Raw genomic sequence first — 25,532 nt, 5'->3', positions numbered from 1 at the left:
TGATCGGCTCTACCAAAGGAGGGAAACATGGCCTTACCTTTCACCTTCACCTCTACTGTATCATGGCTGTCCTCGATGCCATGAATCACCTCACACCGATAGATCCCAGTATCATTGGATCGAAGCGCCTTGATTTCCAGGGTGGCATCAGTAGGTATGGCAGGGTAGTTGGGTAGAGAAACCACCTCCTGGTATGCAGTGTTGATTCTGACATGCCCATCTATGGCCACCAACAAGACCACTGACTTTCCTTCAGAGAGTCTGCTCCATTTGATTCTTGGGGACAGGGGGGCGGTAGAAGGTGATGTGGTCACGTGCTCCAGTGTGTCAATGTAGTAACAGGGGATGGTCAGAGTGTGCCCCAGGGGGACACACAAGGGGGAATGTAAAGGTATGCTCACACTCAGTGTGGCCTCATGATCTGCAGATTGCAAAATGAGGAAAAGGCGACAAGCAGAATTCAGAACCAGAGGACAGTTATTAAGAACATAAGAACATAAGAGAAGCCATGTTGGATCAGGTTAATGGCCCATCCAGTCCAACACTCTGTGTCACACAGTGGCAAAAAATTTTTTATATACGCACACACTGTGGCTAATAGCCACTGATGGACCTCTGCTCCATATTTTTATCTAAACCCCTCTTGAAGGTGGCTATGCTTGTGGCCGCCACCACCTCATGTGGCAGTGAATTCCACATGTTAATCACCCTTTGGGTGAAGAAGTACTTTCTTTTATCCGTTTTAACCTGTCTGCTCAGCAATTTCATCGAATGCCCACGAGTTCTTGTATTGTGAGAAAGGGAGAAAAGTACTTCTTTCTCTACTTTCTCCATACCATGCATTATCTTGTAAACCTCTATCATGTCACCCCGCAGTCCACATTTCTCCAAGCTATTGTTTGTGAAGAGTCACAATTCCAGGTGATGTGCTAAGGTGCACTTATGTGCCATGAGAAAACATGCCAGGATAAACAAATTAATTAAACAATTTAAAATTTCTATAAACCCAAGAGTATCCACCCACAGAGGAGGCTGTCTGCTGCATCTCAGTGTGATTAATGGTTCTTCCTCCTCAGGGCTGTTTTTCTAGCAGGAGCTCTTCTGCATATTAGGCCACACACCCCTGATGAAGCCAATCCTCCAAGAGCTTACAGTAGGCCCTGTAAGCTTTTGGAGGAGTGGCTACATCAAGGATCTGTGGCCTAATATGCTACAAAAAAGCCGTGTATAATCCTCCTGTTCAGCCTCACAAAAGGGTTGGTAATTTCTGCTGAGTCATTGTATATGATATGATTAAAAGATTCCATCACACCTGACACAGAGACAAAGTCACCCTCTGAATCATGTCTTTGCAAGATAAATTATTTTGGCTTTGCCTTTTCCCAATTAGCACCAAGTTATAATTCACTATTTTTAAATATATATTACGTAGTTTTAAATAAAGAGGGTGTCAAGTGGATGTCTCTATGGAGGCTATTCTATAACCTGAGTGTCAGCTACCAAGAAGACTCTATCCCTGCTAACTGATAACTTGAGTTTAATCAGCCGGTATCAAATGGATGACCATTGCTGAATAATTGTGCACCTACATGGTATTCTTCTGGGATTCATCAGTATAAACATGCATTTTTTTAAATGGCTCTTTTCTGCTTTCTCTTATTGCACCAATAACATTCAGAAGTGGAAACAAAATGCTGTTCTTAACATCACTTGTGGAAACATCCTCTGGGTATCTATACAAAATCCAGCATTCTGCACGCATAAGAAATGTTACAAGATGCCCAGATCTTCATATCAGAGACTCTAGTTTTATTCTCTGTGCCACTGGGGTTATTGCCTGGATAGAGAGCAGCTGGCATATTCTCTGTTGTAGTTCAGCACACCATTTCAGTGGATAGGACAGTGGGGCTACTGTAGCTAGCAGGGTTTCAGACCAGCTGGTGGGAAAAAAGCTACTGATTTGGTCCTGGTCCTCAGAGTTGCTGAACCCATCCCTGCTTGCCCACCAGCCCTAAGAACTGGCCTTTCCATTGCACCAGCCAAATCATTCTAATTAGTTCAAAGGTTTGTATCAAAAGAAACATCACCTGGCTCATTCTGTACCTGTTGAGGTGGTAAAATGAACCTCGCCAATTTGCAGGGGGCAGATTTGATCAATGAAAGTTCTGTAGCGTAGAACTCCTTGCAAGTAGAAAAGTAGCAGAGCAAGGGCAAAGATTCTGTCCCATCTTTGTGTTTGCTGTGCTGATATTCTGTTTGCAAGGTGTGTTTAGCATAGCAGAACATTATACAATTAACATGAACATATGAAGCTGCCTTATACTGAATCAGACCCTGGGTCCATCAAAGTCAGTATTGTCTACTGAGACTGGCAGCAGCTCTCCAGGGTCTCAAGCTGAGGTTTTTCACTTATTTGCCTGGACCCTTTTTTAGTGGAGATGCTGGGGATTGAACCTGGGACCTTCTGCTTACCAAGCAGATGCTCTACCACTGAGCCACCGTCCCTCCCCAATATGATATGATCCTCCATGACCCTCCCCCATCTGAAGTGGTGTAATCCATTTTACCACCACCCCAACACCCTACTAATTCATGCTGCAGTTACGTGTGAACTCAGCTTCATGAGATAGAGAGGGTGAAGAGGCTCTGGTCATACCACTCGGCAGTGTTCTCTTTAACTACCTTGAGCACAGCAGAAAATGAGTCTTACTCTTACATCAAATCTGTAGGCTCTTGAAATTAAGCAAGCCTGAAGAAAAGGCAGGTGATACCAATTCATACAAAGTGACCAGATTGTCATTGCACTGACGCTTTTATACATAAAGCTGGGTGTGCATTTTAGGAAGGCCCTGAAAATTACATACCTAAAACTTCCACAGAGCTGGCTGCAATGATGACTCGCAAACTCACAAATACTAGTAGCAAAGTGGTCATAGTTTACCTGCAATGACACACAAAGACACAGGCTTGTTAGTGAATCTTCAGGGAATTGCAGCCCAGAAACAGAACTTTCCCAGCAACAAGAACCATTGGGGAGGGTAGCATTGCCAACTTTTTTTTAGGCAGGACTCCTATCCAGCTGTTAATCTCAATTCTCCTCTGTTGGCGTACCCTCTCTTTGGATCTCCCTATCCAGGGAAGCTGGCTTGGCCACTTCCTGACCTTTTGAAGCAACTTTATAGCTTATATAAACCCCATGCATAAATAATCACCAGGCCTCATTTTGAGCAGGAGCTCACAGGAGCAGAGCTCCAGAACCTCTAAATTTTATTGTGCTCTTTCTTTCTCTCCCCCCCCTGCCCCCCCCCAAAAAACACTTGCTTCTGGGTTCCAAACCCTCTGTGAGAATTTTACTGAACTCTAAGATTTGACAAACTTTCTAATATTTTCTCCCACAAAAAATGGGAAAATAACCAAAACTTATAAAGCAACAGATGGAAATCTTCGTCATGCCACTGTGGCCACATAAGAGAAGTAATTTTAAAAGTATGAGTTTTATTATGGTTTCATTATGACAATAATAAGTAAGTAATAATAATTATTATGACAATTATAACTCAAGAAGCATTTTAAGGTAGATGCTGAGCTGATATAATTTAGTACACTTTCTGGTGATATTAGAGGTTTGAAGCATATGCAAATGAATTGTGCTAATGAACTCTAGAACCACTTTTTCTATGAAATGACCCCTGGTAATCACCCTTTTCCCTGTTAACGTAAAGGCAACAATATCAGCCAAAGGGAGGATGTAAGAATGTATGAAGATTATCTGATGAAAACTGAAATTGCAAACTGAATGATCGCCCATTGTCCCAATAGAGAAATTATACAACATTTAGATGTGCTTCCTCTTTTAATCATGGAAAACACCCTCAACCAGGTCTCAGATGTTTGAGAAACACAGATTTATTGGCAAAGCCCTTCAGGGTAGCCAAAAGCAAAAGTTCTCTTTACCAACAATGCTTTAAAGATGCTGGCAAAAGTAATAGAAGGAGCTTTGTTTTGCCAGTGGCTAGTAAAAGAGGGGGGATAGGCTGCATTCTCCTTGTCTTGTTCACAGCCTGTTCTTGCCATATGAACTCGTTAAAGGCAGATGTTTTCACTCGGATGGTTACAAAGCCAAAGAGTACTTGTGCGCTACAAAATCCAACCCGCTTAAATACAGCCTGAGTTCCTACTTCACAAGGATCTTGTGTTGCTTCCAAAGTAACTGTTTAGTCTGGAAGTGACATAATTATTTCATTCACTTTTTAAATGCAGAAGATGCCATTGCCAGCCCACTGCATCCCAGTGTTTTCCTTGTTGTCTTCCCCTGTGTTTTCACACCTGATGTGTGGTGATTCTCTTTAAAGGGCTGGTGTGGTGTAGTGGTTAAAGCATTGGATTAGGGCCTAGATTGACTGGTTTGAATCCTTCTCTCCACTATGGAAACCTGCCAGGTGGCCTTGGGCCCATCACAACCTCTCAGTTTAACCTTACCTCCACAAGACTGTTTTTGTGAGGATTGAATGGGAATGATGCAAAAAGCCATCCCAAGTCAAGGAGAAAAGCAAGACATAAATATAAGTGTAAATGTAAAGTATAAATGTACCCCTAGCCTATCCAGTCTTAGATTGGCAAAGGATTATTGAGAGTTCTCTTTGCAGGGAAATTGGTTTCTTTTATTTATTATGGTTGTAGTTGTATAATTACAATATGGCTATAGTGCAAAGGGTGGGGGAAGAGTAGTAATTTTGGAAAAGGAGAAAAACAGTTATTAAAGTGCTCCCCCCCCCCAAGAGGAAATAATGGTAAGGATCACAGTGCAGGAATTCTGCAGTCATTGTGGAGCAAGCACGAACTAATTAAGCAGAGAACCAGAAATGGCTGTAAAAAGAAACAGAACCTTTGCCAAATTAACAAATAATAACATCCAAGGCTGTCATCATGATGACTGTGTTCAGCTGTCAGACCTGCCAAGGTTCAACAGTGTAGGTCAAATGTGAGCAGAATCTATTTGGCACCCAGCTGCACTGCCTATTTGCAAAACAGAGCAAGTGTGAAAACACTGCTAATCCGAACAGATTGGCAAGATTTTAACATCACTAAAAATTACTGAGGTGAAAACTGAACGATAGGCTTCTTAAAGTGTTTGTTTGAGCCTGGTTTACATGATTTGTGATGAATTATTTGAACAACTGCTTGCCAAGCAGAGCAACAAAACAGCAAGGTAATGGGAGAAGAGAAAGGATGAGGTGTGGCTCAGTGGAAGAGCCCCAGTTTGGCATGCAGAAGGCCCCAGGTTCAATCCCCGGCATCTCCAGTTGAAGGCACCAGGCAACAGGTGATGTGAAAGACCCCCAGCAGTAACTCTGGTTAGCCACTGCCAGTCTCAGTAGACAAGACTGACCATGATGGCCCGATTCATATGTGTTCAAGGTATGTGTGTGTGTGGGGAGTAGAATTCCATTGTGCTGTGTGAGAATGTCATGCTGTAATGTTCTGTTAGGAGTCATAGAGTTGGAAGGGACCTCCAGGGTCATCTAGTCCAACCCCCTGCACAATGAAGGAAATTCACAAATACTTCCCCCTAAATTCACAGGATCTGATTTGCTGTCAGATGGCCATCTAGCCTCTGTTTAAAAACCTCCAAGGAAGGAGAACTCACCATCTCCTGAGGAAGCCTGTTCCACTAAGGAACTGCTCAGTCGGAGAGTTTTTCCTAATGTTTAGGATAAAAGAACAAAAAATGAAGGAATAGTTTAAGTCAGGGCTTTTTTGTAGCAAAAATGCAGCAGAAACTCATTTGCATATTAGGCCACACCCCAGTGTCAGCATTGTTTCACACAGGGCTTTTTTGTAGAAAATGTCCAACAGGAACTCATTTGCCTATTAGGCCACACCCCTGTCACCAACCCAGCTGGAACTGCATTCCTGCTCAAAAAAAAGCCCTATTACTCACAAGGATGAGCACTGTCAGTGGTTACTGAAAATGCAGCACTATATTAAGTGCTTCGTGGAGCCACTTACTGGTGAGGACCGAAAACAACTGACTGAACTGAGTCAGACAGCAGCCTCAGGTTACAGAGCTGCGTTAAGACCCCCAGCTGAGATCTATAGAGCTGCTGCCAGTTGAAATAGGCTGAGGGGACTGACAGTCTGACTCAGCAAAAGGTAGGGTTGCCAAGTCCCCCGCAGCTTGCGAGCGACCATCATGCCAGCAACGTCAGGGGAGGATCCCGCCTGCTGGCCCAATGTGGGCCTGCGGACTGAAAATCTCCCGAGTGAGGGAACCCCCACCCGGCCCGGGAACTTGGCAGCCCTTGCAGAAGGCAGCTTGTGATGTTCACAGTCTCTTCTTTCATGTTACAGGGGAGTCTGTACTGAATAAGAACTACAGCCGGTTCTTTATCTAGGTAGCTGGAAAGCAGAGGAAAGGTCAGGAGGTCAGAAGAAAAGCATGTTTGTTTGTTTGTGTGTGTGTGTGTGTGACAGAGAGAGAGCACCCTCTGGGTCAGACCAAAGGTACATCTGGTTCACCCTGCTTAGGGATGGGCACAAACCAGATCATGAACAAAAGTTTATGATGAATTTTGGTCAGTTTGTGGTTCATGAACAGAAATTCACAACAGGTCAACCAGCAAAAGCTTTCCACATACTTTCATGTTGTTTGTGGGGGGTTGTGGCAGTTCATGAATGGATATATTTCTAGACTCAATCTTCACTCAATCAAAATTTTTACCAAACTTCAAAGCAGCAGGGTGGGTGGAATTCTCCAGACTTGGAAACACTAATAGGGGCTCTCCAAAGCTTAACAGACACAGCTGGCTGCCATTCTGCTTCCTGGGATCAGAATGCCAGCCAGCCAGTCAATATTTATTACCATCAAAGACCAATACAAAGTAAAAAAGAAGACATCAGAGCAACTCATAGATGTACAGCCAGTTGATGAAATCAAGAATCTTCCAAAAATTTCCGCTTACAAATTACGTTACAAAATTTTGCTACTGAATGAGTTATAGGGCAATTTCCCACACAGCTTACCGAGGCACGAAGTCCCTCCTCACCGCGCAGCGTCTGCTCGGATTTCCCACCAACTGCTCCGCAGATTCATGAAGTGCCAGATCTTTTGCGTTGCTAACGTAAACTAGGGTTTTAGCGATTTCCATTTGAGACGCAAAAGGTGCGGCACTTCCTGAATCCGCGGAGCAGTTGGTGGGAAATTCGAGCAGACGCTGCGCAGTGAGGAGGGACTTCGCTCCTCGGTAAGCTGTGTGGGAAATTGCCCATAGAATGCTGTGTGTACCTTCAGCTTAGTTCTGCACCCTCTCCTCTGTTGGGTGTTGGCAGTTCAACGGTGAAGCAGGGATCTTGTAAAAAGCAGAGCACATTCATTTATTCCTGATTGTGAACACCTCTTCCCTGGTGGGGTTTGGGTTTTAAGTGGACTCAGGGCCCTGAGCCATCCAATCTCTGCTCACACCAACCAGCGGGGCTTAGCTACTGGTTGCCTTGGCTGAGAACCCACATTTGATACCCTCCCATCCCTCTTGATTGTGAACATCTTTCCCCTTTGGGGTTTGGGTGTTAGTGGACTCAGGACTCTGAGCCATCCCATCTCTCTGGTCACACTGAGCAGAGGGGCTTAGCTACTGGGTGGGGTTGCCAGGTCATACTTGGCTGCTGGTTGGGGGCTCCAGGGTCCATTCTGCAATGATGTCTCCCGGAAGTGATGTCATCAATGTTGTTGACGTCGGGGAGTGATGCTCTAATTTTTGGGGAAAACTCTACAGTTTGAGGCTCAAAAACTAGAGTGTCACACCCCTCCCCAACATCAGAGATGTGATAATGTCACTTCTGGGTAATGTCATTACACTGAATTTGGGGGTGTTTGCATTTGGGGTGGGGCATTTGTGAGTAGGGCCAGCGGCTGAAAGGGGCCTGCAAAAGTGGGGAAAGCCCCACCTGGACAGGGGGCCTAGCAATGCTACTATTGAATACCTTGGCCAAGGACCCACATTTATACTCTCCCACCCCTCCTGACTGTGAACACCTCCCCCCTGGAGGGGTGGGTTGAGTGTCAGGTGGACTTTGGGTCTGAGCTACCCCATCTCTTTGCTCATGCCAAGCAGAGGGACTCAGCATGGTCCATGCTTTTAATGATTGACCAGATGCTTCTGAGGAGCCTACACAGAGAGCCTCCCCGGTGGCTCTGCCCCCCACTGGTGGAACCAACTGCCAGAAGAGGTGTGGGCCTTGCGGAGCCTTGCTCAGTTTCGCAGGGCCTGCAAGACTGCTCTTTTTCAACTGGCCTTTAATGATCTTACAGCATACTGTTGAATGAATACCATTGCCAAGGAAAAACTGTACGATGTATAACACCAGGTTTTTAACATTAATCTAATCCTAGAATGTTTTTAATTACAATGATGATTAATTTTATAAATGGTTGAGTTATAATATGTATGTACTTATAATATGTATTGTTTTAATTGTTGAAGTGCCTGTGTTGTGAGCCGCCCTGAGCCTGCTTTGGCGGGGAGGGCGGGATACAAATTAAATATTATTATTATTATTGTCCACTCTTTCTCATGCTCAGAAGTCTTCTGTGAATGTTTAATCTTTTCTTCTCAAGTCATCACAATCCCTCACAGCAATCAGTCCTGTCCATAAATGATGCATGGTCTCTACTCACAATCATATCCTTTTCTCAAGAAGCTCAGGACTATGTGCATAGTTCTTGCCTCCCCCCTTTTATTCTGATAATGCTCTGAGGCGGGTGGGGGGAAACCACCTACTGTCTCAAAGACATCCAGTGAGCTTGATGTCTGAGTGGGGATTTGAACATGGTTCTTCCTAAACATGCTGGCTTTCTGTAATGGCTGCCTTTTTAGGGTTGCCAACTCTGGGTTCAGAAATATCTGGAGATTTGAGGGTAGAGCCTGGGAGAGTGGGATATGGGGGTAGGGACTAGGACCATAGCCAGGATCTGAAATTGCAGAAGGCTTTTGAAATTCAGGTGAGGACACTTAATTTAATTAAAGTTGATGTAAGAAGAAGAATACAAATAAGAAAGCAGACCAGGCAGGGGGAAGGTGAGAATCTCTGTCTGGCTCCTCCACCTTTAACATGTTCCCTAAGCAAACAAGGCTCCCCCCCACCCAAGACAGAAACATTATCTGGCAAATACAACGGAAGGGGGGGAGAAGGGGAGGGCAGAGACAGGCAGGACACAGTTATTTGCCAGTAGACTCCACCCTGCCTGAGCTGGTTGCTGCAGGTTCCTTCCTGGTGGAAAGAGTCTTCTGTGGCTCCCAAGGGGAAACATGCCCTGGATTGGATCCAGCCCTGGTCTTCTGAGGTCCTTGCCCTTTTTAGGGCTCAGGGCACAGTGCAAGGATCCCATGTCCCCCAGGAGCATGATGGAGGAGGGCAAGTGGCCATCTCCCAGGGGTCAGTCACTAGGGTTGCCAAGTCCAATTCAAGAAATATCTGGGGACGTTGGGGGTGGAGCCAGGAGACTTTGGGGTGGAGCCAAGATCAAGGCTGTGACAAGCATAATTGAACTCCAAAGGGAGTTCTGGCCGTCACATTTAAAGGGACACCTCTTCAATGCCTTCCTTCCATAGGAAATAATGAAGGATAGGGGCACCTTCTTTTGGGGCTCATAGAATTGGACCCCCTGCTCCAATCTTTTTGAAACTTGGGGGGTATTTTAGGGAGAGGCACTAGATGCTATACTGAAAATTTGTTGCCTCTACCCCCCAAAACAGCCCCCCCAGAGCCCCAGATACCCGCAGATCAATTCTCCATGATTTTCTATGGGAATAAATCTCCATAGGGAATAATAGAGTTCCCAGCAGACATTTCCCTCCCCTCCCCCCGCTTTCTGACGACCCTGAAGCGGGGGGAGGGCCTCCAAACTGGGGGCTCCCCTGCCCCCACCCGGGGATTGGCAACCCTACCAGTCACCCAGCCCTTCCACAGTTCTACCGCATGGCCAGGAGGGAGAGAGGCACCCAGAGGGGGGGTACCCAAGCCAGATGCAATTGGTTCCTTTATGGAGACGATGCCCTCCCCTCCCCAAGTGGTGGGCAACTGTGGCACCTGGTGTGTGTGTGTGTGTGTGTGTGTGTGGGGAGGAGACCTGATGGTGTGACCTGTGGGCCAGTGGCCTACAGGGAAGCTCAGACTTGCAGCTCAGGGCCCCCGCCCAGGGTTGGAATTCTAGCAGGAGCTCCTTTGCATATTAGGCCACACACCCCTGATGTAGCCAATCCTCCAAGAGTTTACAAAAAAGAGCCTTGTAAGCTCTTGGAGGATTGGCGACATCAGGGGTGTGTGGCCTAACATGCGAAGGAGCTCCTGCTAGAATTCCACCCCTGGCCCCCGCCACTACGGGTGTCAGAACTGGCAGAACGTCAAACAAGACCCAAAACTTGTTGCAAAGTATAGGCATTTATTCGAGAACTACAGTGCTGGAGCTTCAAGATAACACTGATGCCTGAGCCTGGCATCTAGTTACATTTTATGCGGTTAAGGCAGCAACAATAAAGCAATCTTTCACACGGTTTACAGACAAGTGTCTCGTTCTCAGGAGTTGTTATCAGAAGGGAGGATGCAGTCCCGCTGAGAGGGCCTGCTCCACCTGGCTTCAAAGGGCCACCTGCAGATGTTGACCGGGGGTTATCTGTCACCCTCCAGTGATCACAGGGTGTTTGAAATGCAGAGCATTTTGTGTTAGTTACAGAGGCAAAGCATTATGTGTTAGTATTGGGTTACAATATGGAGTCAGTATGGCTAACATCATGTAAGAAAGTTACAAGTTCTGACAACGGGAATTCGCCCCTGCTTGGAGTTGATCAGGTTGGAGGCCTTGAGCAGGAAGTTGGGGGTGCGGCCCCCAGAGCGCCCCCTCCCAGCAGAAACCTCAGTATGGCATAACGCCATGCCGTCCACCTCTCAAAGTAGACATTTTTTTCATAGATATGAAATAAGTGTTTAAAACAAACAAGTGAACAAGTGATTGATGCAGTCTGGAGATCAGTTGTAATTCTGGGGGACCTTTACCCCCCACCTGGAGGCTGGCATTCCTAGCCTTGAAACAGAATGTTTCAGGGTGGAGGGGGGGACACCCAAGGAGCTCCTGTCAAGCTGGGCTCGGTAATCCACATTTGCTTCAGTAAACAGATCCCGTATGGACCTCCTGTTTGTAGAACTGAGAGCTTTTTTGTTCAGAATTCAGCCTGGAAACAGGAGGAAAGAGTGTTTCTAAAGGTAGGGGGATACTGCATTTCTACCTCTCCTTTAAATAAGGAGAACGTTGAACTCAACGTTAAGTAATAAACAGTGTTTTCTCAGCTGTAACAGAAATATGAAATTTATTCCATGCTGACCAGTTTCCAAACCATCCCAAGACTAAGCCCTTTGTGCAGCTGGCTAGTTGGATGCAGCTCCTTTCCTCCCTTTAAGAAAATTCCAGAGTCCCTGAGACAACAAAATCATTTTTAAAATAAGGATACATTTCCACCAAAAGGTTTCCTGGGTCACACCAAACCCCACAGTGTTGTGTTTCCAGGCTTCTTGTAAGGATTTTAATATATGCTGGAGTCTGTCATGTTTGTTTCTTCACATACAAAGCAGGGATGGATGTGGGGAGAACAGGTGAGCAAAGGTGAATCCTCTTCCTGCATTATCATCCCACACTTTCTGGCCCAAACTAATTTAAAAAAAAAAAACAGATCGAGGTCTGGTGCCAAAGAAAAGTTTCTGTGGTGGTGGTCAGCAGATCACAGGAAAATAAATTGAGACTCTATAGAATTACGCCTGGGGCCTGTCTTCTGTAATTGAATTTGGGGGCATCCAATGAAGCTGATGAACAACAGATTCAGGCTAGACAAAAAGGAGAATTTCTCCTCTCAACATAGACACTTCATTGTGAAAATTCTGCCCCAAAGTAACACCTTTTGCAAGAAGGACAGCTGGATTTGCTGGTTCAAACCTCTCCTTGTTCTTGATAGGTAAACTCTGGTCTCCTTTGCCCATCGCTACTGAGGTCATAATACTGGCCTATCATACAAGATTGTTCTGACAATGGAAGCCTCTCTTACTGGCTCAAGGGCACCCCAACATAATGGTTGTATTTTCACTGATGACGCCAGGGTGAACATAAGAACATAAGAGAAGCCATGTTGGATCAGGCCAACGGCCCATCCAGTCCAACACTCTGTGTCACACAGTGGCAAAAAAATTTATATATACACACACACACTGTGGCTAATAGCCACTGATGGACCTGTGCTCCATATTTTTATCTAAACCCCTCTTGAAGGTGGCCATGCTTGTGGCTGCCACTACCTCCTGTGGCAGTGAATTCCACATGTTAATCACCCTTTGGGTGAAGAAGTACTTCCTTTTATCCGTTTTAACCTGTCTGCTAGAAAGGATATCCATTACTGATTGACTACCAGCTAGGGAAGCCACAAGGAATATCCACATTGTTTCTTGGAATATAGCTGTGTGGAAGAGTAAAGTGAATGACTCAGATTTTTTGGGCTTTTTGAAATCTGTTGATTGTGTCTTCCTTCAGGAAACATGGGTGGAAGTCAGTTTTAGACTGATGGATTTTAAAGTTTTTAATCTCCCTGCTTATAGAACTCATTCTAAAGGTCTCAGTAAAGCAGGCCTGGCTGCTTTGGTGAAATCCAACTTACCATTTAACACCATATTAACCTCCAGATCCAATCCAATTAACCTCCAAATCCAATCCAATTAAGGTGATCCTCTTGGATCCTTGCCCGCCATTTGCCCAGGCTTTATTGCTGTCCTCTCCAGCACTGACTGTAATCATGATTAATGTTTATTTAGCCCCTTCTATTGGAGAGCTGGAGTTTGATGCTGTCTGGGAGAAATTTTCTGATTATGTGATGTCTCTGTCTAGGAAATTCCATACTGCTCAGCTCATGATTTTTGGTGATTTTAATGCTCAGATAGGCAGTAATAATCATAAATGGATCTCTCCTTTTGGCTTTGAAGCAGCTGAATCCCTTCCACTACAATTATGTTTGCCCCGTTGTTCTAAAGATACTTTAACCAATAAGGCGGGTCTTAGATAAATTGAATTCTACATAGCACACAATGCTATTATATTTAATGGTCTCTCCAAATTTCCGGCTGCAACTGATTTTACTTTTTTCCTCACATGGGGTTGCAGTGTGATAGATTTTTGTTTGGGTTCACCCAACCTTCTGTCATCTATTGATAACTTTTACATTGATTTGCGCACGGGAAGTGACCACTTGCTCCTAATTCTATCTTTAAGATTGGAACTGGAGGTTAATATGGTATCATCTTCCCAATATGTGAAGGCCTCTGAGAATGTTCTAAAAAAAATCAAGTGGTCCCCGCCCTAGAAGGGGAGTTTTCTTCCCTCTTTGGCTCTGAAGCACTGTGCAGATTAAGGGATTCAATCATAAATTCCAATTCAGATGATACAATCCTTTCAGGATTCTCATTATTAATTGATTACTGTAGTGCTAAAGCTAAACCTGTGATCTTGTCTAGGTCCAGTTTCTCTAGCTGGTTCGATACAGATTGTTTAGCTTGGAAACAAGAACTGAGAGCACTATTTAAAGAGGTCTGTCACTCCAAAGACCCAACAAAAATTAAGGCCTATATTGCTTGTAAGACAGCCTACCTGGAGCTTATTACATCAAAAAAGAAAGTTTTCTTTCAGAATAAATGGGACCAACTTTACCACTCAATAAAATCTAATGATAATAAGGCTTTCTGGAGAATCATTTCAGGTAAACTAAAAAACAATTCTGTTACTGATCCTAATATTCCTGCACAAACATGGATTGATTACTTCTCTAACATTTTTGCTGCTCCATGTGTATCTCCTCATATCTTAGCAAACCCCACAGTTACTGATATGCTGGTCTGGCCTCCAGTAACTCTAGAGTAAATCAGTGATTTATTGAAGGATTTAAAAGCGGGTAAAGCACCAGGCCCTGATGGCCTTTCCACTGAGGTATTCACAAAGTTTGCCAATTGGTGGCTCTTTCCGCTGAGGTATTCACAAAGTTTGCCGATTGGTGGCTCTTACCCCTTGCAAAATTGTTCTCTTTCATTGATCTGCATGGCTTCATCCCAGACTCTTGGCTTGATTCTATAATTATCCCAATTTACAAAAAGGGGGGGTTGGAGTTACCGGAAAATTTCCACCCCATTAGTTTATTATCTATAGTGGGAAAATTGTATGTCAAACATTTAGAACTCTGATTAACTGACTGGATGCGCCTAGGCAACATCATAGGTCCTGAACAAATTGGCTTCTCCAAAAGCAAATCTGCTATGGACCATTGCTGCACTCTGGCCTTCCTTGCTGAAAGATATATGCATACTGGGACAAAAAATTATATGCTGCCTTCATCAACTTGAAGGGCGCATTTGATTCAATAGATAGAGCCCAACTATGGATTAAGCTAGATTACCTGGGAATGGACCCTTGTCTGATGAGGAAACTTCATTCTAATGCTTTTTGCCAAGTGAATTTTTCTTCTAGTGGTGACTTGACTAGCAAAATCCCAGTGTTAAAGGGGGTTAAACAAGGTTACATGCTGGCCCCGCATCTTTTAAACTTATTTTTAACTGACCTGGTACAATTTTTGAACCCTATTAATGGTCATCTGCCTAAACTAGCAGGCCGGGCAGTCCCCTTATTACTTTATGCTGATGATGCTACCATCCTCTCTTGCCCAAGTGTGGGCTTGCAAAGGTATTTGAATGCCTTCTATGACTACTGTAATTGTAATTCACTCTCTATTAATTATGCCAAATCTAAAATAATTGCTGGCGCCCACAGAGATAGTTTATTGGCAACTCAACAATTGAGCAAACAAAATTTTTTAAATACTTGGGGATCACTTTTAATCACAAATTAAACTGGGTTTCACATCGTAACAACACTGTCAACTTGGCTAAATGTTCGGTTGCTCAAATTAAACAGTTTTTCTTTGCAAGGGGCAACCAATTAGTTCCGGCAGCAATTAAGGTGTTCAAAGCTAAAACACTAGCCCAAATTCTCTATGGTATCCCTATATGGATCTCAGCATTTACCAGGAAAGTGGAGGGCATTCAAGCCTCATTCTTTAGACAAATTCTTGGTGTGCCAAAATTTGTGTCCTACTTTGCTCTCTGCTCTGAAGTGGGTCAGTCTTTGGTGGAGACAAAAGCCTGGATTGCAGTGTTTAAATTCTGGCTCAAAATTCACTTTAGAACAGATCCTAACAGCCTTCTTGATTGTATGAAAAGAGACCCATATATTTCATCCTGGTCAGCAGTTTTTATGTCCAAACTTAACCTGTTGGGGATAGAGGTTGATGATTTTTTAACTTCTGATGAGTCATATATCTTCAGATGTATTAAATTGAGACTGTTGGAGTTGGAGGAATTGAAACTACGTCCAACAGACCCTTATATTTGCTCCCCAGCTTCCTTAGGTCTTTATGCTTTCTGCAGCAAAATGCCCCATTATCTATCAGACATAACCATTCCAATGTCATCGCAGGGCATTTATGTTGGCTAGACTAAATGTGTTTCCCTCCAAAGTTTTACAAGGGAGATATCATCGAGTCCCTTTAGGCAACAGACTCTGTTCCTGTGCAGCGAATATTCCCGACTCAGTTCAGCATATAATGCTAGATTGTTCCTTTTATCATAATCTCCGTAAAGATTTATTTTGCAAGCTTTCTTTCTCCCCAGATTTGTCTATTCTGCCACCCTGTTATTATTTATTGAACGATACTGAGGGGGAGGTTAGCGAGGCTGTGGCAAAATTTTTGGCTGACATCCTTAAATTTAAATCTGACCATGTATGAATGCATTTGTAAGCTTGGTTTCATTTTGATTTTATCTCCAATGTTTAAATTTTTATATTCTGTGTATTTTTATTTGCAACTGTAATGTCATTAAAGGTTTGGTATGGTATGGTACAAGATTGTTGTAAGGATTACTTAAATAAGGTCATGTGCTCAAATTTTTCATTGGAGAAGATTCAGAAGAGCAGCTGTGTTGGTCTGAAACAGTAGAACAAAGTCTGTGTCCAGTGGGACCTCTAAGACCAACAAAGTTTTATTCCAGGTATAAGCTTTTGGGTGGACACGAACTTCTTTTTCAGAAGAAGTGAAGAGATGTGCATGCACATGCAAGTTTATACCCAAATAAAAACTTTGTTGGTCTTAAAAAGGTGCCACTAGACTTAAACTTTGTTCTGTTTACTGGGAGAGTCCTGGGCTTCTATTATCTGCCATTATTGTATTCCTTTCTTGCCTTTGGAAGATGCCTTGTTAAAATGCTGGGTGCAATCAGATGGGCAGATTGCTGCAGCAGGATCTCACCTTTTAAAAAGCAGCTTGATTTTGCTCTGCTTTGTGTTGATCAGATGATGGCCACTAAGCTGGCATATAGTGCTGCAGTCCCATGGTTGGTTGTCCACATTGCTAACACACTGCAACCATGGACCCATAGCCGGGCTGGGTATTTCTTCCCAAATTCCCGCTCTGCATATGCAAAAACAGGCAAGCAAACAAGTGCACAAGCATTCCTGGCTGGTTCTATGGATGCACAGGAAATAGAGTGGTGTGATCCTACTTCTCATGCATTTCCATGGTGCAGTGGGACAATCAGATGGCTGGAAACCTTCCATGGAAGCACAGTGCTGGGGAAGCCACTCAAATTTGCTGGTGGTTATTTAACCTGCATGGGAATAATTTAACGTGAGATAAGGATGAGTGGGGCAAAGGGGCCAGATGTGTGATCACACCCATTTAATCTGGAGGGGAGGGGTGGCTATAGTGGGCCAAACTGCTCATCTGATCACACCCAAAGTTAATGCAAGATGCTAGAGCTATCATTCTGAAGGGTGTAGCTTTCTTCCTAGGGTCTTTAGAGGGTGAATGTCTGCATGGAAAGGAAACATAATACATGCACATGAACTGGGTGCACAATCTAACATTTCACATACTGGAATCGTAGCATCATAGAGTTGGAAGGGACCTCCAGAGTGATCTAGTCCAACTCTCTGCACAATGCCTCCCTTACACAAATACACCCCCAGTGACCCCTGCCCCATGACCAGAAGATGGCTAACCCCCCCCCCCGCCAGGATCCCTGTTCAAACTGGCCTGGGCAGTAGGTCAGTATTATTATCCCCATTCGTGTGGTGTAGTTGTTGGAGATTAGGACCTGGGGTTCACATCCCCACTTGACTGCGAAAGCCCATCGTTCACTGTGGGCCAGCCATTCACACTCAGTCAAACTTACCTCACAGGGCTGTTGTGTGGGGGTCAGGTGAGAGAGGGGAAATAACTATGCAGGTTGTTGTGAACTCCTGGAGTGGTGGTGGAAGGGTGTAATAAAAACATGTAAATAGACCAGCCTGAAACAGACTGTGTACTGAAATACAGTAATATGTAAATTTTCTATCTTGAAGCAGATATATATATATTTATCAAGTCATTTTACAATGTATCACACATATGACCAGGGGTGGAATTCTAGCAGGAACTCCTTTGCATATTAGGCCACACACGCCTGATGTAGCCAATCCTCCAAGAGTTTACACGGCTCTTTTTTGTAAGCTCTTAAAGGATTGGCTACATCAGGGGTGTGTGGCCTAATATGAAAAGGAGCTCTTGCTAGAATTCCACTCCTGCATTTGACTGTATAACTATAGCAATAGCCACATTCCAAGGTTCATACAGGCAACATCTACTTAAGGCCTCATGCTCTACTCCTTTGTAAATTTCAATACAAATGTCCAAAGCAGCATCTTAATCAATGTTGATCCAGAGCCCTGCACTTTGAGGAATGCCAACAAAAGTCTACACGAAGAGAAAGAGAGAACTTGCCTCTTCCGGGACTTAAGGCGGTTTCGGTGCTCTTCTTCTGCTCAGTCTCTCATACGAATCGTTTGTAATGGAGCCACAGATAACACCTTCTTATGCATGGATCAACGCAATCTCTTGAAAGTTCTGCACAAGGTCTTAAGTAGATGTTGTTGCCTGTATGGACCTTGGAATGTGGCTATTGTAATTGTTGTACAGTCATATGTGTGATACATTGTAAAAGGACTTTCAATCCCTGGTGGAAGCTGGGTTTTCAGGTAGCTGGCTTGAGGTTGACTCAGCCTTCCATCCTTCCGAGGTTGGTAAAATGAGTACCCAGCTTGCTGGGGGGAAAGTGTAGATGACTGGGGAAGGCAATGGCAAACCACCCCGTAAAAAGTCTGCCGTGAAAACGTTGTGAAAGCAACATCACCCCAGAGTCTGAAATGACTGGTGCTTGCACAGGGGACCTTTCCTTTCCTTTTCCCATATGTGTGATACATTGTAAAAGGACTTGATAAATACATATTTTTAGTGTTTCAAGATAGAAAATTTACATATCACTGTATTCTGGTGCACAGTCTGTTTCTGTATTACTTACACCGAAGCCTGTTTGTATTGTTTGACGCTGCCTGCTGAGTTGGGCAGGGGCAAGATTTGCACAGGAACTAGTCACTCTGCTAGCCTGACATTTTCTTCAGAAGAAAGAATGCAAGTGGAGGCATTGTTTGTCCACTCTGGAAAACCCTTCTTCCACTAGAATTTATTCCAATGTAGCTACTTTGGAGTACATTTTTGTAGGATTCTGACCTGGGAGCATCTTGGTCTAGAATTCTTTGAAATTTTAATGAAAACCATAGCAGGTGACAGATGTATAAAGCAATTACATTTCAAATATTCCAGCATCCAATAAACATCAGCTCCCAAACAACAGAACATATTTCCTTCTGCAAAATGATGCTGAATTTTGTGTGCAGTGGCTAAGAAATCAGGCAATTTCTGCCCCCCCAACAACCCATGGTGTTAAAAAGAAAACACTTCACAGTCTCACTAGGGGATATTTAGAGAAAACCTTTTTCTACAATGTTGTGATGGCCCATAAGGCAGCGACTTAGCATAGCACAGAGTTAACATGACCTGCCCTTGAAATCCCAGGCTAGCTCAATCTGATCTAATGATGGAAGCTAAGCAGAGTCAGCTCTTGTTAGTAGGAGGATGGGAGACCTTCAAGAGAGCCCAGGGTTGCTGTGCAGAGGCAGGCAATGGCAAACAGCTTCTGAATGCCTCTTGCCTTGAAAACCCTACAGGGCCAATATAAGTCAGCTGTGACATGACAGCATTAGAAAAGGTAACGTGGTGCCCCCTAATATGTTCCTAGTTCTCACATGCCTCTTCCCCAATGCAGAGCCAAATGTAGGGCTTTTAGCCTCTTAATGCAAGTAGAGGGTGCTTTAGAACAGTCCAAGAGGCACCACTTCTGTATCTCTGGAAAGCAACCCTTCTGGAATCAGCTGTCTCCATCACAGGAGAACCTCTTAAATGTTTTTTGAAGGTACCATTTTGTGATTGGACCCAGCAGCTTCAGGGGCAGCCACTGTGTAATTAGCCCCACACTTTCTAAGGTAGCCTACTGAAAGTTCCAAAAGTGCCAACACATCCAACAAAGTTCAGGCTTCTTAGCTTCAGAGAATTAGTAAAATAGGGGTGACTGAATTCAATTGCCTCCTCTTATAGCTGGATTACCTGGAAGCAGAGGAAGTCAGTAGATCCTAGATTGCATTAAGTTCAAGAACGAGTATAGATTACCAGGCTTCCTCAAGAAAGAAGGCTTGCACTTCTTAAGACAGTAAAAGCCAGTGCAATTTGGACAGGAGAAGCATCTGTTCTGTTCCTCTAAAATGCTTGTTGGGGGGGGGGGGGACATATGCAGATCTCAAGACACAACACAACATCCCACACTACTGAAGGCCAGTGACCTCAAATAAGGGCCAAGACCAAGCAGAGCTGACTGCTGGTGTCTCATTTGCAACTGAACTCTCCCCCATCCCCAAACTCTGAAAAGGTTTCTTGTTTCACCTGCTAAACTTTTGTTGTTGTGGATCAGGCTGGTGTTTCTCCCTTTCAGAAAAGGACAGCTTACTGCTGAATAAAGCACAGAAAAAGTTGATCCCAAGGTTTCCACAAGGAAGGGCATTTTGGACTTTTGTATGTTAGAGAAAACATGACAGAGATTGATAAATGGGATTGAGAAAGTAAGTAGATGGTGAGACCAAATTATATGCGTCCAAAGTGAGAGGGAGGTGGACAGTTCTTTGAGGAAAACAAAACACATACAAACCAAAGGAAATCCTGATTCAGCTAATATCTAGAATTAGAGGGTGTCAGCAATTCCTGATTTATTATTTGATTCAGTCAATCCACTCACTTATTCTTTTAATGAAGCCTGGGATTGAACCTGTGGACCCTCATTCAGAGAATATGCTCTTCCCCTGAATGGTGTCTCCGCTGTTTCTACACTTGACAGATCCTCTCTCAGTGTGCATTTGAAATGTTCATCTACATTGCATACCGCTGTCACTTCTGTCTTGCTTTGCATTATCTTAAGTTGTCTACACTCAGATCGATTCCGCACACAGCTTACACCGTGGTCACGTTCGTGTTCTCTGTGCAGCGTCCGTCGGATTTCCCACTATCTGCGACAGAGTTACAGGAAGTGCCGCGGCTTTTGAGTAGCAAACGTAAACTGGGTTTTAGCTGTTTATGTTTGCTACGCGAAAGCCGTGACACTTCCTGTAACTCCGGTGCAGATAGTGGGAAATCCGATGGACGCTGCGCAGAGAAGAGGAACGTGACCGCGTGCTAAGCTGTGTGCGAAATCGGTATCATTTTCTTGAATTGGCACTGAAAGTGGTTTCACTATGGAGTTGCTCGTCACTTTACAAGAGTACTTTGGAACAGGAGTTTTATGCAGGCGGATTCAATGCTCATAAAATCAGAATCAACCCTGAGTGGAAAAGTGTTTGTCAGAAGCCTACTGCCAAAAGAAAAAGAAAATAAATCCTGCACAGGCAAGACAGAAAGGGGAAAGGGGAGAAAAGAATCCAGACCCAGACCATCAGCTGCATATTCCCACCCAGAACAAAGCTGGACTCCAATAGCACTTTTAAGACCAGCCATTCCCACCGAGTACAGACAAAATGCCAAAGAAGGACCAAAGCAAATCAGTTTAGAAAACAAATCCTTCTACAAATGAAGAAAGCGGCTAGGGTAGAAAGCTGGAGGAAAGCCCAAAGGTGATTTTAGAGAGTGTTAATCACACTCTTCCTTCTTAAGCACATATCCACTTAGAGGTCCAAACCAGGTGTGCTTTGGGAAATCTGTGATTAGGATCCCCAGAGGTTTTTTTTAAGGCAAAGAGCAGCTGGTTTGGATCAGAGCCACCATCACACTTTAGCCTTCCATCATAGGGTCCTTCCCCACTAGCAGGAAAGCTGAAGTCTGACATATCCCCAGCCTGAGACAATTTGACCACAGAAATATTGAAGCTCAGAGCATAGAGACCACCCTGCAGCACGCTTCAAATCAAGTTATAAATGCGACCAAATGCTGGCTTGTGGGAATTCTTTTGCTCTAGTGTCTCACCAGGCCTTATCTCCAGGTGGAAAAGGATATTGTGCCACTTCACATTACTGGAGGAGATGCCACTTTTGAATGCTGACCTTGTTTATTAAACAAGGAAACTAAGAAGGGTGGACCTTGGTTAGTAAATGGATGGGAATCCATCAAGGAATCCAGGGCCGCTATGCAGAAGCAAGGGATGCCAAACCGCCTCTGTTCATTTCTTGCCTTGAAAACCCTACAGCAGGGGTGGCCAACGGTAGCTCTCCAGATGTTTTTTTTTTGCTTACAACTCCCATCACCCGATGGGAGTTGATGGGAGTTGTAGGCAAAAAGCATCTGGAGAGCTACCGTTGTCCACCCCTGCCCTACAGGTTGCCATAGATTGTGACCTGAGGCCACCTTCCACCATTAATGTATCCTGGGATTATATTTCCCATGTTGCCATGTTGATTATTTATTTCCTTTGAGAATTGACAATGCAACATCTAAGAACGGATGTTACAAACAACAACAATGAATACATCAGAAAGAAAGCTCCCAGCCCAGCCCTCTCCCTCCAGTGCTGGTTTTCTATTTGCAGGGAGGTTTTATGTGTGTGAGACTGAGAAAAGCGACTCCTTGTTTCCAGTCTCAAGTGGTCAGGCTCCTACTGCTCCCTACCTCACCTGGCTTATCAATGGCTGCATGTGTTAACCAAGTGACTGTGCCTTGGAATAAGTGAGAAAAGGGGATTGACAAGAGCAGCCAGGAAGAAGAAGAAGAAGAGGAGGAGGAGGAGGAGGAGATTGGATTTATACACCATCCTTCACTTGGGAGTCTCAGAGTGGCTTTCCCTTTCCCTCACCACAACAGACATCCTGTGAGGTAGGTGAGGCTGAGAGACCACTGAGAGAACTGCTCTGGAGAGAACAGCACTGAACTTGTGACGGACTCAAGGTCACACCAGTGGCTGCGTGCAGCAGAGTGGGGAATCAAACCCAGTTCTCCCAGATAAGAGCCATGCACTTAACCACTACACCAAACTGGCTCTCTGTTAATATTGCATTCAGAAAACATACTGCATTCACTACATTTTTTAAAAAATATTATTTTTAAGCTCCCCAGACCTGGATAGCCCAGGTTAGCCTGACTTTATTGGATCTCAGAAGCTAAACAGGGCCAGTCCTGGCTAGTATTTGGATGGGAGATCCCCAAGGAATCCCAGGATCATGACATGGCTTGCCTTGAAATCCCCACAGTTCCACATGTTTTTGCATTGCTCAATTGTCCTGTTCTGCATTCAGCTGCAAGTGGATTTTAAATAAGGAGATTCCACATAGCACTTGATAAAGTGCTATTTTCCCCATTTAAAACAAATATACCCTCAGGGGCAATATACAACTTCCTGAAAGGGAAAGTTCTTGAATCTCACTGAATTTTTGCTTTTTCTCATCATAAAAGTTGCAACCTAAGGATGGATTTATAGATAGCTAATTTCTGATTGGGTTCGGAGCAGCTGCAATTAATTTACTTCCATTTCCACCAGGCTCCACCATATTCCTTTGCATGACCAGCTACATAACACCAAGCTTCACCCAGTCCCACTGGACTTCACTCCCTGACCTTCCGGGCACTGCCTATGAGCTTCCAGTAACCACCTCCTGAATCGCTCAGGCTGCGTCTCAGAAGACAGATCTTTTGCAGGCTTTGAACCAGTCATTGTCTCTCAGCCTAACCTGCCTCGCAGAGGTCTTATGCAGAAAAAATGGAAAAGGAGGCCATGCACCCTGCCCTGAGATAAGAATATGATAGACACAGTCAGATCCCTATTGAAAGGAGATGACATTTCTCCTTCAGCAAACTCTGTAAGCCCAGGATTTGTGCAGCAGGAAGCCTTGGGGACCTGGTGAAAACATTAAACCTTTACTTTTTAAAACCTCTAATTACAAACAACAACAACAACAATAACAACCAAGCACTGTGTTTGTACAATGCAATGCCTGGAGTCAGGGATCATGTTGTAGAAAAATAGGTGGTGGAGCTCATTAGCATAGCTCATTAGCATATGCTGCCCCCCCCCAGCCAAAAGCAACCCAAAGCAAGAAAGGAGAGCCCCGAGTGAGCGAGGCCTGCTTGGGCTGGCTAGAGATCCAGCCTGCCCAAGCAGGCCTCGTTCGCCTGGGGCTTTCCAGGACCACCCCCCCCCTCAAAAAGCCAGCAAGCCACCCACTGCCCAAACTCACATAAAACATAGAGAAAGGGTGGTGCAGGCTTCTCCAAGGGTTAATAAGGGCTGCTGGGGGTGTGGCAAAGCTCCTGGTGGTTGGCTGGCTGCCCGCTCTCCTAATCCAGGGATTGTTATGCAGCTGCATCTACTATTCAATGGACAAGGTAGGTGGGGAGGAAGAGGGGGAGCTGTCAGAAAGGTTCAGGAGCTGTGCTCTGTCCTGTGAGCTCCTGCTGAATCTGAGGCCTGCCTGGAATGAAAGCAGTGAAAACGTCTTGGTGTCAATGCTAGAGAGGAAAAATGGAGAACAGAAAGGGGTAGATGGAGGTGGTAGATGGGGAGGGGGAGAAATAATATGAATGAAATAAGTATACCACTTCCCCAGAAAAAACAATTTTATGTCCACAGGTGGAGTTCCTTTGGCTGATTCATTGTTGTGTCCTTGTATGAATGATTTGGAAGTCTATGGACTTACTTTTGGTGCCTGTTATTTCTTGGGAGTCTCTCACCCACACCAAGGATTTGCACACCTTGTATTTGCAAGGGAGACCCTCCCCCCAAGAAGCCTTTCCCAATTTCCCACCTTAGTTTTTTAGGAAGTTAAGATATCCTAGTTCTGACCTAGATGCCTCAGGCTAGCCTGATCTCATCAGATCTTTGAAACTAAGAAGGGTGGACCTTGGTTAGTAAATGGATGGGAGACCATCAAGGAATCCAGGGCCGCTATGCAGAAGCAAGGGATGGCAAACCACCTCTGTTCATTTCTTGCCTTGAAAACCCTACAGCAGGGGTGGCCAATGGTAGCTCTCCAGATGTTTTTTTGCTTACAACTCCCATCAACCCCAGCCAGCTTGGCCAATGGCTGGGGCTGATGGGAGTTGTAGGCAAAAAACATCTGGAGAGCTACCGTTGTCCACCCCTGCCCTACAGGTTGCCATAGAGTGTGACTTGAGGCCACCTTCCACCATTAATGTATCCTGGGATTATATTTCCCATGTTGCCATGCTGATTATTTATTTCCTTTGGGAATTGACAATGCAACATCTAAGAATGGATGTTACAGAAGCATGTCCCTGTTCTTGCTTGTCCTGCTAAGCTTTGACTACTAAGCCAAATGCATCCCTCTGGCCATGTACTGTAGCCTGTTGGGTGCTTAACAAACCCTATTTGCTGGCCCCTGGCGCTGGGGAACCCTCCCCCCCAGTCTCCATTTTATCCCCATTGTGTAGGTTTTGAAGACGCCTTGTTAAAATTTTGTTAAGTGTGACATATGATTCTGCTTGTCTTTGCTTCAGTCTGTCCCTTTCTTTTTTGGGCAGAACTCCACTGGAAAATAAATCTCCCCTCCCCCATTATCTACTGTGGTTTATTTGAATGGAGCCAAACTGCTGAACCACAACAAAAGAATGGCAAAAAGACAAAGAGAAAGCAGAGATAGTTTACAACCAACCTAGTTTGTTCTGGGCCACTTACTAAGAGGACATCTATCAGATGGCTCAAAGGCTTCAAGGAAAGTCCTCTGTTGTGATTTAATTGTGCAAGAAGAGAAGGGAAGAAGCGGGGGAGGGAATTACTCTCTTAGTTTTCTTAAGGGAAGGGAAGAAGCGGGGGAGGGAATTACTCTCTTAATTACTCTCGGGAATTACTCTCTTAGTTTTTCTGCTCAATAAATATCCTGATGTTAAATAAATTTAGTCATCAAATTAGATAAAAAAGGATGCTCGCTTGCCATGTAACCCAACATAAAGAGAACAAATAGATTTCTCAGGTAGCATAAACACTTCATGGGCTTAATGGCCTAATTAAGAAATCTGCCATCCAGCGTGTTTCTTCCTTTA

The 25,532-nt window shown here is 44.4% G+C and overlaps 1 protein-coding gene across 1 annotated transcript in view; it reads right to left on the bottom strand.

Moving 5' to 3' along the window:
- ACAN (aggrecan) overlaps positions 1-25,532 on the bottom strand; it is a 119,346-nt gene that overhangs the window by 67,689 nt on the left and 26,125 nt on the right. The window contains exons 2-3 of the mRNA XM_060260015.1: positions 2,865-2,941; positions 38-421 (exon numbers count right to left, since the gene is read on the bottom strand). Coding sequence (XP_060115998.1) covers positions 38-421; positions 2,865-2,934 — 454 coding nt within the window. The 5' untranslated portion in view covers positions 2,935-2,941. The remainder of the gene's footprint in view (positions 1-37; positions 422-2,864; positions 2,942-25,532) is intronic.

This window comes from Heteronotia binoei, chromosome 19 (genome assembly GCF_032191835.1).
Source record: "Heteronotia binoei isolate CCM8104 ecotype False Entrance Well chromosome 19, APGP_CSIRO_Hbin_v1, whole genome shotgun sequence".
NCBI lineage: Eukaryota > Metazoa > Chordata > Lepidosauria > Squamata > Gekkonidae > Heteronotia > Heteronotia binoei.
The sequence above is the reverse complement of the archived record's forward strand: the minus strand, read 5'-3'. Positions and strand labels throughout refer to the sequence as shown.